Here is a 19,447-nt window from a genome sequence, read left to right on the forward strand (position 1 = left end):
TTGAGTGAAAACAGCTGCATCCACTCCCACATGCACTTGTTTTTTTGTTTTTTGTTTGTTTTTGTGACTCCAGTAATGAGGAGAAATTCCAACATGTTGTTATTTGATAATGAATAGATTTCTTCCTTTGTCTTGGCTCCAGTCGGATGTTAGGATGGTTCATTCATCACCCCAAACTCATCAAACATACGCAAGATATTTTCACATTTAAAGGCGTGTTTTTATGGTATTTGACTCACTTTCGTCCCAAAACTTCCCTCTTGTACTTCAACAGATGCAAAGCAGCAACAGGGGCTGGAGTGAAGCCTGCATAAATCAGCTGAGGTGAAAATTCACTTCTCGTTTCGTGTGAACAAGCTTCAGTGTTTTCTTCAATTACACAGTAATTTAACCCTGTGAGCTCCAACAAGCTGTTTCAGGTTGTTTTTTTTGCTCTTTTTACATTTTACTCTATATGTCCTTGTATTTCACTGCAATATATAAAATATATATAAATCTATAAGTCCTGCAGCTTAATGGAGCACAAACATGGCTAGAAGTGGGAACAACTCAAACATGTCTTTGTGCAGAATAACACAGAATGACAGAAATCTTTTTTTTTAAAAGAAGAAAAAAATGCAAGTTGAATTTCTCTAATAAAATATGATTTTTTTGTTCGTATAAAAGTTAATTTATATAAATAATACTTAAGTGTCATGAAAATTGGAAAGAAAAATCTCTCCACGTATTGTACATATTGGAGTATTGTCATGTTTCCAGCTTCTCCTGTCCTCTCCTCTCTGCTCTGCGTAAACAGCCTCTCCTGTCCTCTCCTCTCTGCTCTGTGTAAACAGATTTTCAGTGAATATTTGTCTCGTGACCGTAGATTCAATCATGTCTTCACAGCGAGGAGCAGAATTTAATGTTGCAAATGCTTTATTTTAAATGACACATGTAGAATAAAGAGACTCTGACACAAATATAAACATTTTAAGCTTCATCAGGTCACTTTTTCACACAGAAACAATGATTAACAATGATGCCTTTTTTTTAAACTATTTTTTCTACAATAATAGTGTATTTTTGCTGATCTTTTAAAGAAAACACGTTTCAATCCCGATGGTAGAGTTCAGAGGCTTAAGGTGGAGATTTATTGTTTTTTACATTTTTTTGTCATTTATTATACAGGTGTCAAATCTGAAACCTTAGTAATGTAAAGAGAAAACTTTTTCCAATTCTCAAATATTAAACAAATTTCATTATTTTCCTTACGTACGTGTTCTTTTCATGTTCATTGCACCAATTTATTTTTCAATTAAGTGATAGAACTGCTTCAGAAAACTCTTCATGTTGTAAAACAGAAAAGCAGCAAATCTCTAATTTGCACCATTTAAGTTCTTACATAACAATATTCAGGATTCGTACACTTTTTTAGCAATGGTTTTCCATAACTTTTCAATTAATTCTCCATAACCTTTGAATCAATTTTCAAGACCAAAAAATTAACGCATTTCAGTCGGACCACTGTAGTCGGTGCCTCTAAATCAAACCACAGACACATTTTGATAAACCTTGCTGTTTTAATTGCAACTTGAGTTCTTATTAACACACATTTACATGGATTAAAGTAAAAAAAAAAAAGACTGACTGAAATTGTATTCGCGCTACAGCCAAGTCACGTGCAGTGTTTGAAACATGTTCCAGGTTACTTGTGTTAGAATAAATTGATTATTCTCTATTTTGTTAAATGATTTGATTGCTGGATTTCTGCTTCTCTGTTGCCTGTCCGTGTCTGTCTCTGTGCGTAACGCAGGGCACTATCAAAGGTCACTATGTATGCATAATTCACTAAACCTTGGAGAGGTTTGAGTTTGAGTTTATTTACTTTGATTACATATATTTAATTTGCTTAAACTGATTAAGATTCTATAATCACAAAGAATATATTGTATTTCATATTTTTTAGACTTTAGAATCCATGTAAGATAGTGAAAATCCTTTGGCTTCTGTTATATCTCTGTAAGACATAATATCTTTGTAAGACATAACAAGGCAGGAGGTTTTTGTTGAATGTTCTGGAGAAGAGGCCAGGTCAGGACCATAGACTGTATCAGGACTTGATGTCACGGCCTTGTTCCGGGCAGCAAGCCCAGGTGGCACTGGCGAATCAGCGGATGAAGAAGGCGGAACTTCCTGGAAGAAGCATGTTTTGTAAACAATTGTGAGGATAAATATTGGGTCTTAGGGAAAGGACGTGGTTCAGACTTCACGAACTGAAACCCGTCTGTCTGTATTCAGGGACATGTAGTTTTGGACCCAGAGCTCTCTAACTGCATTTTTTGACGTATTGTAATAAACTTTTGTTAAACTGAGAAATTGGACGTCCTCCTGCTCATCATTTCCCCATCAACGACTACGCAGAAATAATTGGTGAGGATTCTCTGTTGGTGTCAGATTATTCAGTTTTCAAGGTTTCCTCATGCAATTTTTCTAACACTTGACACCTGCTTAAGAAATACTAATGCATAAGAATTCAGCACAAAATGCAGCCATCACATTTAAATGCTCAACCAATACTATTTTACAGGAGGACAGCTGTTCTACTGTATCTATTGCATTTTTTTTGTCTTTTCAATTTTATTTTACTTTTGCAAAGCTTGTCTTTACTCTCTAAAATAATCAAGCATCTACACAACTTTTCATTACATGTTTTAATTTTCCTTATTATTTCAAGGAAACATTTTATATATTCTGACTGCTGAGAGGACCTTCACAGCTTAGTTTCCTTTCCTTTTGCTTGTTAACGAGCCACGGGCCGTTAATAGCTAACAGGCTAACAGTTAGCTCTGTAGCAGTACAGTGTGTATGTGCTGCTGCTGCAGGAGGTGTTCTCTTAGCGATCTCTGTTTACAACAAGCACAGGACACGGTACAGTTAGCTATGCTGGTTAATTCACGGTCACTATGTTTATAATGCTGCTTTGTTTATGATCAGCTGCTGACGTTGTGCAGTTAGTGACGGTGGCCACAGTTGCGTCTCCCGTGTTGAATCCGTCGCGTATGTGATCACGGATCACGGTCGAAACTGTTGCTAGGCGATTAAGCTACGATAGCATAGCTCTGAGCAGCTAACGGCTCTGCTCTGCCGTTCTAAAAATAGCTGGCACCGACAATTAAAGGTAACAAGCGTACTCCTAAAACTACAGTATAGGGATTATTATATTTTTTTTTATTTTTTTTTATACATTCTAAATATTATCCAGCAAGATTTCAATGATTTTTCCAAAACCTATAAAGGATTTTATTTTTCAATAACTTTTCAAGGACCTAGAAATTGCATTTTCAATTTCCATAACTTTTCCAGGTTTTTCATGACCGTACGAACCCTGAATATTGCAATAAGCCAGAGTTTATTGGGTTTGTGTGTCAGCAGTGTCTGTCAGTATCAGTAAAGGACACTGAATACATAACAAAGGTGAAGGTCACTGCAGAAGGTCACCCTGAAGCAGCCATGACACCAGGCAGGATCCTCTGCCTCAGCCCTCCCTCCTCTCCGTCTCACAGAGAGGGGGGAGAGCCGGGACAGTGGAGCTGCTCCTTTCATTCATGCAGTCAGTGACTCGTGGCTGCAGAAGATGGGACAGAGGAGGAGTAGGAGGGGGGATTATGAGAGGGGAATCAAGGAGGGAAATTCCTAAATCACAGCAGCTTAGCGTGGAAAAAAAGGGAGGACGTCAGAGTCTTTGTACGTCATTAAGTCAGCAGACATTTTTTACACCGAGCGTGGTGACGCAACTGAGCTGCAGGAGGGAGAGAGGAGGGGTCGCCTCACTTTGTACAGCAATGCTCAGATTTGTTGCATCAGGCAAAAATTCAAACGCAGACTTCAAACTACACACGGAATTTTAAGATATTTTCCAAATTGCATTAAATTAATGTTACTGGTGACACATTTCAGAAGATGGAGGAGTGGTTGTTGCCTCATTGAGTCCAAACTATTCTGTTATAGTGCAGGATTCAAACAACACAGAAGTCCACTTAACCTTGCTCTTATGTTAGCTTTCTGTTACCATCTCTTATGTTAACGGGTCAGTTTTGACCCATGCCTTAAATGATCCATAAAATACCCTCAAATCATCCAATTTGTTTCTTACCTCTGTGTGACCTCGTTAGGCTTCTGTATCCATGAAAAGATTAGTTTTAATATTTTTTGTGTGCCTCCCTGGGCCTTTTTTGACAGCATAACATAAAAAATGGTAAAATGAACCTCAAGAGATTATATAAAATAAAAGGTTGTTATGTTACCTGACTATAACTGAGGGGTATTAGAAGACATATCTTTTAATATTAACTATAGTAACATCTATGGTGGTACAGGTCAATTTTGACCTGTATATATTTCACTAAATATTGTTTTATAATCTTATACTCTAACTGAAACAACACACATGTTATAATTTTCCCCAGGGCATTTTATAATTACTTTTTTGTTTTATTTTGTTTCAATAGAGGTTCCTGGCAGAGTCAAAAAGCGTTGATGCAATAAACAAAAGTTGCATGGTACTTTTATGCATTTGAAACCTAACACGGGTCAGTGCAGACCCGAACACAAGAGGAACCAAAGAATGATATAAGCTGCATTAATAAAAGCCCAGCTCTTACTTTGTTGTTGTGCTGAACAGAAGGCAAAAAAACCCAATATGAATATTTTAGAAAACACTCAGTGCTCCCCATAATGTCTAACAAAGGTGATGGATATGAACCACATGAACTACAGAGTGAGATAAAGTCTGTGTCCTTCTCCACTGGTTCTCAGTTTAGTTTTAGTTTACTAATCAGTCACTGATTTACACCTGGAGCTGCAACTGAATGTGATTAACTAGCGGGCAGAACAAAAGCTTTACACATGGCTTAGAGGACCAGCACCAGCATGTCATTGTTTTGTTTACTGTTTGTGCAACTGTTCACATACATCATACACACATGCGTTTTTTTTCCCAGTTTTCCCAAAGTAGATCCTATTTTTATTTCTGTTACATGGAACAAAAAGGTTTTATTCGTGCTGCATTAAAAAAAATTGTGGGATTGATTGCAAATTTTACTTTTTTTATGATAATTATGATTATTAACATACAAGAAAACCATGGGAAATGTCTAGATATCAGCTCTTAAATTGAACTCCCATCAGCTAGTTTTGTTGTTATCATTATATTTGTCCAAACAAATGTACCTTTAGTTGTACCAGGCATTACAATGAACAAGAAATTGAACAAGGGTGGTCTAATATTTTTTTCCATGACTATAAAACGTGGTTAATGTTAGGATTAGCATGTTATTGGAAACTGAAATTACCTTCTTTCTCATGGTTTTTGGTTTATGGAGATTTATGTTACATTCTTTTTATTTTTTGGATTAAAAGTAGAGTAGCAGAGTATGTTTGTTAGCAATTAAGAGCATTGCTTTCACTTTTAGCTTCTACCTTAAGCTATAACTCAAACAGTTTTGGGCATCCAAATGCGGCTGAAAATCTGTAAGGACTCTACGCTAACTTTGTCACCCCTAGGTTTCGGGATATCACATGAATTGGGGGCTCGTCCGAGACTTGTATTGACTTGAATTGTACCTCTAAACAGCTGCTTGAGATGGAAGAAAAGCAAGTATTTAGTTAGTTATTCCTCTTGTAAATTTTCAGTCTAAACATCACAGACTGGTGAGTTGGTAAGAACATAAAATACGTACTGATTGTTCACTAAAATACTTGTATAGAAGATTGGGGGATACAGCTGGAAACTCCAAGTTATTGAACCTTGTATTTGCGATATTTTACATCTTCCCAAGGTCAAGAATGCATGCTTAATCACCTACAGAAAGAGGCTTGGATATTGTGGTAATCAAGCATAATTTTAAGCAGTTACATGCCAGTTTGTGCAGCGTGTCTCTGGGTGTGAATATGACACCAGTTGCTGTGGGAGAGAAGCCTGTTTATCTAACTGTAGCATGTGTGGAGCTGTTGAAAGATGGTTGGATGCTGCAGCTTGTATCTGATGCCCTTCAGCCTGTAGCTGATGCTGCGTGTGATGCCTGATGATGACATCATCGTGCGGCTGCCTTGCCCCTCTGCACGTACACCTCTGGGTGCCGTGGCAACGTGCTGGACGTGCCGGCTACGGGGAAAGTCTCTAAGCTCTCTGAGCTACTGGGAGGAGAGCGGGCAGGTTATCATGCAGATGCAGCTTCCTGCTTCAGCTCCCAATCCCCCTCCTCCTCTTTCCTTCTCTCTCCCTCCCCTGCTGCTGTAAGAGAAGCCCCCTCCTCCTTTCATCCACCCCTCCCCTTCTTCCTCTCCTTCACGTCCCCCAGCTCAGCCAATCAGGCTTCTCTGTGGGGGCAGGGCATAGCAGAACCACCACTCCAGTACGGAGCTGGCTGCATCTCCCCAGAGCTAACAGGCAGCTAGCAGCTCAGAGGGAGGAGACACGGTCAAACACAGCCTCTGTGCGTGTTTGTGTGTGTGTTTGTGTGTGTGCCTGTCGCAGACTAGCAGGCACGGCCGTTGCTGCACTCTTGTTTCACCAGACTTTTTCCCTTTTTCACCTTGCCTTTGCCACAGCTCAGGCCTGCCTCTTCTTCTCCTTCTTCCACTCCAGGATAAAGAAGGATCAGCGTGGGGGGAACAGGAGAGAGAGAGAACAGACGGCAGCCTTGCTTCCCCTCCTTCTTTTACTCTCTACAACCTCGTAGTCGCTGACAGCTCCTGGCGGACGTGCAGGCAGGATGATAGCGGCTCAGCTTCTGGCCTACTACTTCACCGAGTTGAAGGATGATCAACTCAAGAAGGTGAGTGAAAGTGCCACAGTTGTCCTTTTTTTTCTGTGCTGCTGGACTGGAGAGTTGTGTAACGTGAGAGCAGCTGGGTGGACGGCCATGGACGCCGGCTGACAGTAGCTGCATGTCAGCACTGAAGCCTGTGGGGCGTATCAGGCTGGGAGAGGAGGATGCAGCATTTGGGAAGTAGAGGGAGGAAGAGGAGGCCGTGATGAACTCTAATTTGGATTACATTTCTTCAGTTTGCTCAGGGGTTAGGAGGGTTTGTCATGGATGTCCTTGAGAAGGGTTGGGGGCAGAGATGGTGGTGATGTGCTGCAGACAGACTTCGTTACAGAGTGTTTCCGGAGCGTCGGCTGCAGGGGCGTCTGAAGCAGACAGGTGTCTGCGAGAGGCTGTTGGGGAAAAGTCGTGAGCTCTTCTTTCTCCTCCCTCTCTGGCTGCCTACTCTACTCACTGGGGCCTTCCTCTCTTTCTCTCCTGTTTCATCTTTCCTCCTTTAATTCACTCATTCTCTGATTACCTTAGGGAGACACAACATAAACTAATTAGCAGATGAAACCTGAGCTGGAATGAGTCCTCCGGCCGTGAAAATAAACTGACCTTTGGTTCAGGAGGAAAATTAGCCACTGCATTGGATGACAGACCGGTGAGATGTTCCCAGAGGGGGGCGGGGGCTAGGAGTGGGAGATTTATGATGTCATGCATGATGTCACAGTGCAGTAGATGCACGTGCCTCTGCTGAAGTAGGTTAGTAGAATTTACAACAGTCTCTGGTGAGGTGACTCAGGATCCTTGAGAGGGTAAAAGTTGAACCTTTTATATCTGGTTCATTGCAGACCATAATAAGACATGCAGTCAAACTTAGAAGCAGTGGGGAAAGGATTCATATCTTTTCTTAGCAATAGTATGTCTAAATGTTGCATTTTAAACATCTTACTCACGTAAAAGTATGAGCATCAAAATATATATGAAGCAATAAAAGTAAAATCCTCAACACTCTACAAGAGAAGGGTACGATAAAATTTCTCCCCGAAGCTTCAAGCAAATAAATTTGAGGAATTATGACAGAAATTGAAAGTGTTTATTCCCCCCCCCCCCCCAAAAATTATTATGTTTAAATCTTCTTCCTTATGTATGCACGTCTAATGATTTATATGTAAGGGTGTGATTGCATGTCTATGTCTATTTTTTCCCCTCTTTTAAAACAAAACACCCCATGTTCTGAGTTTTTTTCAAATTAGACCGTAAAAAGTAGAGTACTCCTTGTGCAGAAGGGCTCATTTTGTGATGCAGTAATGTGTTCATCACTTTAATGTTGCAGCTGGTAAATGTGCAGATACTTTTACTTAGTTTATATATGAATGTTTTTAGTCATTTTGGTTCATGCTAAATGGTGGTGGAATGAAACTGTTTGTTATGAAGGTGTGATAATCATAAAAAGGGCAGAATCGACAGAATATTTATATTTATATGAACCTTTTCACCCCTCATGGTCCTCATTACAAACTCATGTTAACCAGACTATTAAAGCACTTTATTCTTGCGGGATACTTCATAACTTCCCATCACTTTTAAATAAATATGCCAGGCTAAGTTTAGGGGAACTATAAAATCTCTATTTGATGTAATGGTGCAGCTATAAATAACATGGTGCCTTATATTTAATTAATCGTGGTTATCATGAAAAATAGCTTCAATTAAATGTTGGAAGAAGCAGATATTTATGTGCCACTGTTCAATGTCAATTGTAAGGAAGAAAATCAGGAGATAAAGTAGCTGAATAACAGTCAGGATAACAAACTTTCTTGACAAAGCCTCAAAAGGTTGACAGCAAAAGATAGAAGCAGAAAACGTGAAGTGATTTCCTGCAAAATCTGCATTCAGGACTGTTATTTGAAGTATGCATTAGTATTATTTGCATTTGTTTTGTTGAGTGGCTAATAATAGTAATGCCACACAGAGAAACAAATGAGTTGCCTGTGCTTCACGCTGGACCTCTGTTCTGCTGTGTGCCTGATGGCTGCTCCGTGTGATTATGTAACAATAACAGTGAAGTGGAGGGCAAATCCCCACCAACAAACAGCCCATTAATTAGATGCTGAAACTGCAATTAAACTGCATGCAGTGTTGCTATTTTAAACTAAGTGATTACTTTGCTCCTGCATTGATTTTTTTTTAAGTATCTGCTAAATCTCCACTTTGTTTTGTACCGCAGTCATTTTTCAACAAGTTGGAAAAATATAATGCAAAGACTTGCAAATACGTTTTAACCTAAATATGATTAAGTGTAGAACAAAAGACAATATATTTTGTTCAAACTGGAGACTGCTGCATTAAAAATATGATAACCAGGGTAAATAATTATTAGTAAGGCCAGACAAACATTGTGCTTATCTCAAAGGTGCGACAATTTTGACAATTATTATTATGTGAATATAGGTCTGTATATTTTTGTAAAAACTATTGAGGTGCTGTGGGGGTGAACTGCCCTATATTTTTTATTATTATTATTATTATTTTGAGTTGCTGTGAATTTCTGTGATATATATATAAATAATAACAATAATAATAATAAAAGTAATATATATTACTTTTTATTATTATTATTTTATTTTTTAAATTATTGTTTTGTTGGGGTTTTTTTTGGTTATTGTATATATAAATATATAATAATATATCTAAAATAAAATATAAGCAGTGTATATATTTACAAAAACAAAAGTTTATCAGTTTGAATTATTTTAAATATAACTATAATACTACTACTACTATATTTGGGTTATTTTATCTATATCATAACAATATTATCTGTGTTTTTTTGGAATAAGATATAATGTTAAAATAAAAAAAATATATATTTTGAATCTGGGTTGTAGATCAGTGTTGTGGTTCAGTGGGGTCGAGGTGTCCTTGTTCAGGCTGCCTCTGACAATCTGTGGCACTTTGTGTGAAGTGATCAATTTATTGATTTATTGGCTTTTTAACCCTCTGACCCCCAACAAGTCAATTCAGGGCGTTTTTTTTTTTTTCAGCATGGGAACAACTAAAAAATGTCTTTTGTGTACATAAATCATAAAGAAAGATAAAATGCAAGTTGAATTTCTGTGATAAACATATATATATATTTTTTTAATTTTTTTAATTGAATTAAATAAAAAAAAAAAATATATATATATTTCTTTTATTATTTTATTTTTTTGATGATTATTTTGTTGGGTTTTTGTTGTTTTTTTGGTTACTGTACATATAAATATAATATATAATAATATAATATATCTAAAATAAATATGACATGTAGAATTCTGACAGAAATATCACAATTTTAAACTTTGCTTTGGTTCCTTTTACAACTGAAAAAAATTTGTTACCCATGATCTGTTCAGAGACCATCTGAAAGTTCAAATTTCGGCTCTTTTTACAGTTTTTTTCCACGATGAATAGTGTATTAATGGCAATCGCTTAAAGAAAACACACGTTTCAATCGGGCTGGTGAAGTTCACTCAGCCTCAGTAAGATATGACACAACTAAGAGCTACTTTTGTTAAGCTGCATTTCAGTCCACAATCTCCATGAAAATTCCCATACAGCACCAATATCATCAGGGTTCATCTACAAATCAGTTTTAAGTTAACTGAGATCATGTTTTTAATCTGGTGTTTTGAATCCTCCCTGACACCCTGTGTCTGTGTCCTCAGATCGATAAGTACCTGTACTCCATGCGTTTCTCGGACGAGACGCTGAGGGACATCATGAACCGGTTCCGCAGGGAAATGGAGAACGGGCTCGGCCGCGACACCAGCCCCACCGCCACCGTCAAGATGCTGCCCACCTTCGTCAGGTCCATCCCTGACGGATCAGGTACAAAAACACATGTATATTATTATGATAACTCAACATGTGTTAAGAGTGCCCAACGCCACTTTCTTTAGGTTCCTGTTGTGCAAAAAAGGCTTAAACTTAACATATAGAAGATTGTTTTATCATCAAGATTATTTTGGAAAAAGTCCAATTTAAGAGGAAAGAATGGCTATTTAGAGACAGTAAAAGGCACCAAAATCAGGGTATGTTGCATCTTAAAGAAAGAATTGATATGTTGCTTCTAACTATCTTTACTCTACTGGAGAACATGTTCTGTTTGGAATATTCAGGCTGGAAGGACTGTGTCCTTGAATTTCCACTAATATATATATATATACAATTTACAAGTCCTGCAGCTCTATGGAATAAGCATCATCATGGCAAGAAGTCACTAATAGTGGGAAAAAAAATGTTTTCGCCCCATGTTGTACACATTGAAGAATGTGTCATGTTTCCAGCATCTCCTGTCCTCTCCTCTCTGCTCTGTGTAAACAGCCTCTCCTCTCTGTTCTGTGTAAACAGCCTCTCCTGTCCCCTCCTCTCTGCTCTGTGTAAACAGCCTCTCCTCTCTGTTCTGTGTAAACAGCCTCTCCTGTCCTCTCCTCTGACATATGTAGAATAAAGAGATCCTGACACAAACTTCAACAATTTAAGACAAGTTTGGTCACTTTTTCTAGCAGAAACTTTTGTAACCTATGATCTGTTCAAGGACTGTCGGAAAGTTCAAATTTCAATCATCCATCCATCCACCCATTTTCTTCCGCTTATCCGGGGCCGGGTCGCGGGGGCAGCAGGCTAAGCAGGGCATTCCAGACGTCCCTCTCCCCAGCCACAACGTCCAGCTCCTCCTGGGGGACCCCGAGGCGTTCCCAGGCCAGGAGAGAGATATAATCCCTCCACCGTGTTCTGGGTCTTCCCCGGGGCCTCCTACCAGTTGGACGTGCCCGGAACACCTCTAACGGGAGGCGCCCGGGAGGCATCCTTACCAGATGCCCAAACCACCTCAGCTGACTCCTTTCGACGCGAAGGAGCAGCGACTCTACTCCGAGCTCCCTCCGGATGTCTGAGCTCCTCACCCTATCTCTAAGGCTGAGCCCAGCCACCCTACGGAGGAAGCTCATTTCAGCCGCTTGTATCCGCGATCTTGCTCTTTCGGTCACTACCCAAAGTTCGTGACCATAGGTGAGGGTTGGAACATAGATGGACCGGTAAATCGAGAGCTTTGCCTTCCGGCTCAGCTCCTTCTTCACCACGACGGTCCGGTATAACGCCCGCATCACTGCTGACGCTGCACCAAACCGCCTGTCCATCTCACGCTCCGTTCTACCCTCACTCGTGAACAAGACCCCGAGATACTTGAACTCCTTCGCTTGAGGCAGTACCTCTCTCCCCACCCAGAGGGGGCAGTCCACCGTTTTCCGGCAGAGAATGATGATGATGATGCCTATTTTTTACGGTTTCTTTCTACAATAAACAATGTATTTTCGGCGACCTTTTAAAGAAACCATACATTTGGGTAAACATAGGGTTATAGTCTTGATAATTTAAAAATAATAAATATACAAGCAAAATACAAGCAACAATGACAACTGAGGAACGTCACTTGCAAAAGACAAAACATCATGAGACAAATTAAATCACATTAAAGGCAAAGTGATCCCATCCAGACATTGATGACAACAAAAAGAGTCTTTTTTAATGTTACAGTCCATCTTTCTTTACTGTGTTGAAGCGCTGCCTGATGCTTCCTGTTTCTATCTGTCCATAAACAATGTGCTGATGTGGTGAAACGGTCGGGCCTCTTTGTGTTGTGCTCTTGGTTTGGAGTCAGTAGATCACCATTGTTTTAGACCCTCGGGGGTCAAACAGTACAACCAGCCCGATCGCCCTCTGTACTCATCTCATCACATGCAGCCAAACGCTGGATGAAGACCTCATCATGTCGGCCTTATTGATTAGAATTTAACAAGATAATTCAATGCAGTCTGTCTTCTGTAATCCTTTTTAAAACCTGGTGCATGTTAAATATTTATGACTGCCAGTCTGAGGACTGGCCTGTTACCAGACAGTAGTTACAGGTTTTCTGCTATATTCATTTAGCAGTGGCCTCCACTTGTTTTCCGGGTGCATGTATTTACTAAGCGAGTCCACCACGTAATTTACAAGAAGACTGTCAAAATATGATGCCTTAAATAAAACAGAAGATCCCTTATTCTTCTTTACAACAACTCATTATAATACAGGAAACACAAACTGTATTACAGCTTCTTTTGAAGGAAAATATCATGAAAAACTCACTTTCTCAAAAGCTTGTGCACGTACCTTTGTGTATCCGGAGTGGCTCCCAACCCATAAACTGTGAAATAATAAAATCACCCTTTATATAAAGCTTCCCTTCGTACTGATTCAGCCATACCTAATTTCCTGACCTCCCAAAGCTTTAAAATAACTATAGTGGAATAAAATGTAGAATATTTGCCTCTGAGATACAGCAAAATAGTAGTATAAGGTAGCATAAAATGGAAATATTGCAAACTAAATTAAGAAATTGTACTAAAGTGCAATGCAGTTACAGCACAGTAGTTGTATTCCACCATTAAAAATCTGTTTTTCACCCTGTGGGTTCATGCATTTGTGAAGGAAGTGCCATGTCATGGTGACACCCTGCAACTGAATGAATGAATGAGTGTGTTTACAGTGGAGTCTAGGCACGCACCCAGCAACAAGGGAAGACTACCAGAGCCTGGAAGTTGCCTGGGAACGGGAAGGGGGAAATTCCTGCTGGTTGCATCTGTCTGTTACATGCAAGCTGGTCAGGATATCTCAGTGCTTGAGAACTAGTTTTGCAAAAGGTGCAAGATTTATCTTGCAAGCCAAACAGAGAGGGGGCTTTAAGAGACAGGCACTAAAACGGAGCGACAGTATGAAAAGAATAATATGTTTTGGTTGTCGTTGGTTTTTTTTTTACATTAAAGTATATACATATTTTATAGAGGAACCTCAAAATACAACACAAAAATACACCTCAAAACATTAGCATAATATGTCCTCTTTATGATTGACAACTTGAGCGTCAAGGAGGATAGTAAAAAGTTTTACTCGCTATAAACTACATATGAATTGTAATTTAACTTTAAAATAATTATTGCCTTTCATCGCCATCACATGAGGAGTCAATCATAACAATACCCATCACTCTAAGCTATAGATATTGTTAAAATATTTAGGAAATAAATCAAACAGCATATGGAGTTTGGAATGATACACTTCAAAGTAAAAGTCTCCAGAATGCAGATATGAAAAGCTGTTTAAGTTACTATAGTGAACTATTAAAAAAACAGATAAAAGAAAACAATAGAAAACACATCACAGCCTTAAGACTTTATCGGGCAAAGAACAATACTGGAATAATAATAATAATAATAATAATAATAAAAATAACTCAACTGTCCTTGATTTGCAACATAAAAATGAAACATTTTGAAAAAAGTCAAAAAGTAAAAGTCTTGTAATATCCTCCAGTAACACTTAGTTGGGTTGATATTTTAATTTTCCAAGTATTTCAATAGATTTCATGTTATTTTTAAATTTTTATTACCATTATGAAGTTATGCAAAAAACACTCTTAATTTCATGCATTAGTGTATTTTAATGATCAAACCTTGATTGACAGCAATAACGTTGACACTGGTGAAACAAATAAATACTAATTTTGTAGTGAAAACACTTATCTGAATCTGTGTGCAGATTTTCTTTGAGAAAACATATTTAAATGTCCTCAGAGAAACCAAACAACCCCTCAGAACAGCTTTTTAGATTCACATTCGCCCAAGTTAAGAGGCTCGCTCTTAAAATCATGCCTGTTTGCTGCCCTGTCTCTGTTAATAAACAGGCACTTGATGCTATTTTTGTCAGACATTACTGTGGCCCGAACAAGGCCATTGGAGAGAGATAGGCCTTCTCCTGCCTGCTCTCACATTATAAATAGCCACAGGTTGCAACAACGACATGAGGTCTGAGGGATCACGTAAAGGGCAGAGTTGAAACCGTGTCCACAGTAAAAACTGATAAACTTTTGAATACCAGAGCAGCGACGTCATAACAGGAAGCACAAAGAACACTTTTTTCCCTCCACTGCAACACTGTAGTGTCAGTAACAGTTAATCTGATCCCTCGGGTGGGGGGGAAGACTTTCTATGCAATTCAAAGGAAAATGAGTGAATTAAATTATGGCTCAGCTAATCGCTAATCATGGTCTAATCTAATTACACAGGGAAGCCTTTTCTAAGAGGAAAAGCTTAATAAAAGATAAAGATGTAGAAAGACCAGCTCATCTTTGCCTGATAAATCCATCTTAAATCTCACAGGCTCAGTTTGTGCTGGGATATTTCACGTGTAGAAAAAATCAACTGAGTGAAAAAAAAGATGACTAAATGTTTTCTTCTGCATCATGTCTCACATGTGCATGAATAGTTTTCTGTGAATCCTGCACAGAAATGAAATACTATATAGAGAAGCAGCTAAAAGACTGCACACATACTGAATAGCTTTTTCTGAGAATTTGCATCACAAATATGGTGTTTGACCAAATGAAAATAACTTTAAAAACTTCGCCAAAAAATCCTAAATCAAGATCAATGTATTATCTTCTTCAAGCTTTCAACCACACCTCACACACAGTCCGTTTCCGAGGATTAAGCTTTCCCATTTGTCATGGAGATGACTTGGTTATCACTGAAATGATCAGTAACCGATGGGGTTGAAGGCTCATAAAAAAGCGAAGGAGACCTTGAGTTAAAGTAAGATCCCAAAGCTTAACCCTTTGAATTTGCAGTATAAGAAACTGGATGTCAGTGGTGACATTCCCAGGAAAAATCACAAGTGATGCAAAGTTAGTTACTGTTTTCCAGCAGTTATTGGTGTGCCAGAGAGGGGAGACAGATGAGTAATGGCTGCAGACAATAAAACTTTTAAAACAAGCCCGAATCATACCTGCAAATTCTGAAGGCACCAAAGGGATTGAGATCAAACTATAGTGCCAGTTTGAAAGAAATAAAGCCAAAACCTCAGAAAAAGCCTCTCAGTGGCAGCACAGTTTGTGTGAATATTTTAGCTGAAGAAATCTATCCGTCACCATCTGCTGACTGGTGACAGGCTGCATAGTAATCTTGTTTTCCATCCATTAGGGTTGCAACAGAAAATGTGTCTGGCAGAGATTTGGCAGTGCCGTTTCTACTGTGGCAGCTATTTCATGCATTCTCATACTTCTTGTGCAGCCTTGTGTTCATGCACACTTTCGTGGTTTTGTGAATCCAGCTGCCTGCAAGTATTGGCAAATAAAGAGCTGGAGGAGGTAACCTATTCTAAAAATGATTAAAGTGTTCACAGGAACCTTGAACTGTTGTCTCGTGTGAGGAGGTTGTTTTTAAGTACAGTACAGTTATTTTTTACCAGTTCTTAAATTGAATTTACAGAACAATTATTCTATCATGACATATACCATTACTGTGATATAAAATTATATATATATATACTGTGATACATCTTGGCCATATCTAGGGTTGCAGAAATTCCGTAAATTTTTAAAGTTTGACAATTTCCATGGAAATTAACAGGAATTAATGGGAATAAACCAGGAATTGAAGGTTGGCCCTGAACTATAGTTGGGGAAAATATATTTTAGACTAATCTTGAATAAATCCTACTTACAAATAAATCTGTTGAAATGTTTATTTGCATTATTTTACATGGATGTGTCCTTATGACAAAACAAAATGTTTATATTTATGTTTGGATATGATACAGTTTGTTTAAATTACCCCCCAATTTCCAGTTAATTCCCATACAAGTTTCCACATAAATACCCAGACATTTCCATAATTCCCATTTTTCAATAATTTCCTAAATTCTACAGCTTCACTTCCAATGGAAACTTTCTGGAAATTTTACCAGAAAGTATTCACTAAAAAAGTAAGACTTGTTGGCTACAGACACCTGGCTGCTTGTAGAATCTTAATTCTATCTCTTACACACACTCTGCAAAATATATTTGGATTGCAACGCTACAATTCAGTGGTTTTGTCCAAGTTCTGCAGCCATATTTGTGCTTCAGGAGGCAATGAGGCCACACTGCAGCAGGGAGGGCTCTCAGAGGGTTCATCATCAAGCTAGACATTATCAATACTTAATGACTATTTCACTGTGGCAGGAAACAAAGCTCTGTGGTCAGGTGTGTCTTCGATTGTACAGACTCACAAGTTCACAAACCTGGGAAGTGCAATGAGACAAAGTTGGACCTGAATACTTTTTGGGACTTGGATGTTTTCAGTGAACACACATTCAGCGGCTCTGGCTCTGATTTTATCTCCTGAAAACCTACTAAACCCCTGAGTCTGTTGCCAGTATTAAAGCCAGGATTAAACTACGTTATATTAAATAATGTATAACTTGTGCTTGTGCATCGTTGTCTTCAGTTTTTCTTTCACGACCGAACCCCAACAAGCCATTTCAGGGTTTTTTTTCTGTTCTTTTTACATTTTACTCACTGTGGCCTTGTATTTCACTGCAATATATAATATAAAATAATAAGTCCTGAAAGCTCTATGGAATCAGCACAATCATGGCTGGAAGTAACCACAGTTTAAACAGAGCGAAGAGGAGAGGACAAGAGGGGCTGGATACATGACATAATTCCTCAATATGTACAATATGTGGAGAAAACTATTTTTGGTCACATAACAATTTTTTTTGGACATTTTGTCTTTTTTTACATTTGTTTTACATCTTTTTTTCTTTCTTTTTGGTCTCTTTGTGTCTTCTTTTGGTCATTTTACATATTTTTTTGGTCTTTTTTGACATTTTTAGATCTTTTTTATATTTTGTGTCCTTTCTGGTCTTTTATTAGTCATTTTACATCTTTTGTTGTAAATTTATGTCTTTTATGATATTTTTAGATCTTTTTTCTATAATTTTTTGACTTTGTCTTTTTTAAACAACATTCATGACACTTGGAAAAGTGTTGTATATATAAATTCCATTTTCTTTTAATAAAAAAATAATAATTTATTAGAACAATTCAACTTTTTTCTGATTTCAACTCAATAACTCTGAATTTATATATACACTTTCCAGGAATAAAATTAAGTGATTTTGTCAGAAATGCCACAATTTTAAAGGTTTGTTTTGGATGTTTTTTTTAATTTTTTATAACAGTAACCTATGATCCATTCAAGAACTGTCATAAATCAGAAATTCCAACAACAATGCCTGTTTTCACAGTTCCTTTCTACGATAAAGGATGTATCTATGGCGAAACATAGCTTCCAATCCCCCTTCTGGGGTTCAGAGGGTTGAATCTGTGTTAGCTTAACACCAGACTGGATGGACTTAATTACAAAAGTACTGCAATCAATGCCGAAAAGCCAACACGTATATAAACGTATCCCTGAGGTTAGAGTGGGACACATGCTCTGCGGCCAATCAGTAACACTTCTATATGTCAGGCGCCGGTCACCTCTCATTCCAGTACGGTCATGGAGATAAATAGCACGATGCAGCAAACATTACAGTCATGGCAGCACTAAATGAAGAACATTGTTTTGTCGAGAGGGAGGCTTGATGTCCCGGCTGCTTTCTTTGTAAGTGAAAGGTCACAGGTCTGACGCCGGATAAAGGAAATGATCATGTGTTCTGTTGCGTTGCAGTGTCCTTTTGCACAGACACCTTATCCTTCTTCACACACATTGTAACTCACTCGAGATCAGGGTCAGATAAATGCCTGAAACCTGAATTAATCATTTAATCCTCTGAGGCCCACCTTTTAAAGAAAATGTATTCTTAAAAAAAATTCTGTTAAAAATGTAACCAAAAAAAAAAAGCTTAAAATGTTGATATTTGTGTTAGAATTTCTTTATACTACATGTGTCATTTAAAATAAAGTGTTTACACTAACCAGATCCTGTTAAAAACATTAAATTCTGCCCCTCAGTGACACTGTGAAGACATGATTGATTCTGCTGAGACCAACGGTCACGTGACAAATATTCACTGAGAATCTGTTTACACAGAGCAGAGAGGAGAGGACAGGAGAGGCTTTTTACACAGAGCAGAGAGGAGAGGACAGGAGAGGCTGTTTACACAGAGCAGAGAGGAGAGTACAGGACAGGACAGGACAGGCTGGAAACATGACAATACTTCGATAAGTACAATATGTAGAGAAAACTGTTTTTGGTCATTTTGTGTTCTTTTTTCGATTTTTGGGGGATCTTTTTCATATTTCATGTCTTTTTTTGTTATTTTGTGCCTTTTTTGGTCTTTTTTGGTCAATTCATGTCTTTTTTGGGGCAAATTTGTGTCTTTTATAATATTTTTACATGCTTATTTTGTGACTTTTTTGTCATTTTGCGACTTTTTGGTAATTTTGTATTTTTTACAACATTCGTGACACTTGTGGACACTTGGAAAAGTATTGTACATATAAATTCCATTTTATTCCAATTAAAAAAACATTTTATCAGAAAAATTAAACTTTATGATTTCTTTCATTCTAACTCTGTTATTCTGCAGAAAATACATGTTTGAGTTGTTCCCACTTCTAGCCATGAATGTGCTGATTCCATAGAGCTGCAGGACTTATAGATTTATATAGATTTTAGGGACAGTGAATGAAATGCAAAAAGAGAAAAATCTGGAAATCTAAAAAAAGAGCTGAAAAGGAGGCGGCTGGTTATGAGACAAACTGTAGTTCTGATGAGCAGTTTTTTTTATAGATGGTATGTTTTTTT

The 19,447-nt window shown here is 38.0% G+C and overlaps 2 protein-coding genes across 2 annotated transcripts in view; one reads left to right on the forward strand and one right to left on the reverse strand.

Moving 5' to 3' along the window:
• myom2a (myomesin 2a) overlaps positions 1 to 10,643 on the reverse strand; it is a 52,839-nt gene extending 42,196 nt beyond the window's left edge. Inside the window, exon 1 of the mRNA XM_059332073.1 lies at positions 10,514 to 10,643. The gene's annotated coding sequence lies outside the window, so the exon portion shown is untranslated. The remainder of the gene's footprint in view (positions 1 to 10,513) is intronic.
• The window catches only part of LOC131970646 (hexokinase-1-like), a 36,312-nt gene continuing 23,369 nt past the window's right edge, over positions 6,505 to 19,447 (forward strand). The window contains exons 1-2 of the mRNA XM_059332084.1: positions 6,505 to 6,815; positions 10,502 to 10,664. Coding sequence (XP_059188067.1) covers positions 6,753 to 6,815; positions 10,502 to 10,664 — 226 coding nt within the window. The 5' untranslated portion in view covers positions 6,505 to 6,752. The remainder of the gene's footprint in view (positions 6,816 to 10,501; positions 10,665 to 19,447) is intronic.

The sequence above is a fragment of the Centropristis striata genome, chromosome 1, assembly GCF_030273125.1.
Source record: "Centropristis striata isolate RG_2023a ecotype Rhode Island chromosome 1, C.striata_1.0, whole genome shotgun sequence".
NCBI classification, from domain to species: Eukaryota; Metazoa; Chordata; class Actinopteri; order Perciformes; family Serranidae; genus Centropristis; species Centropristis striata.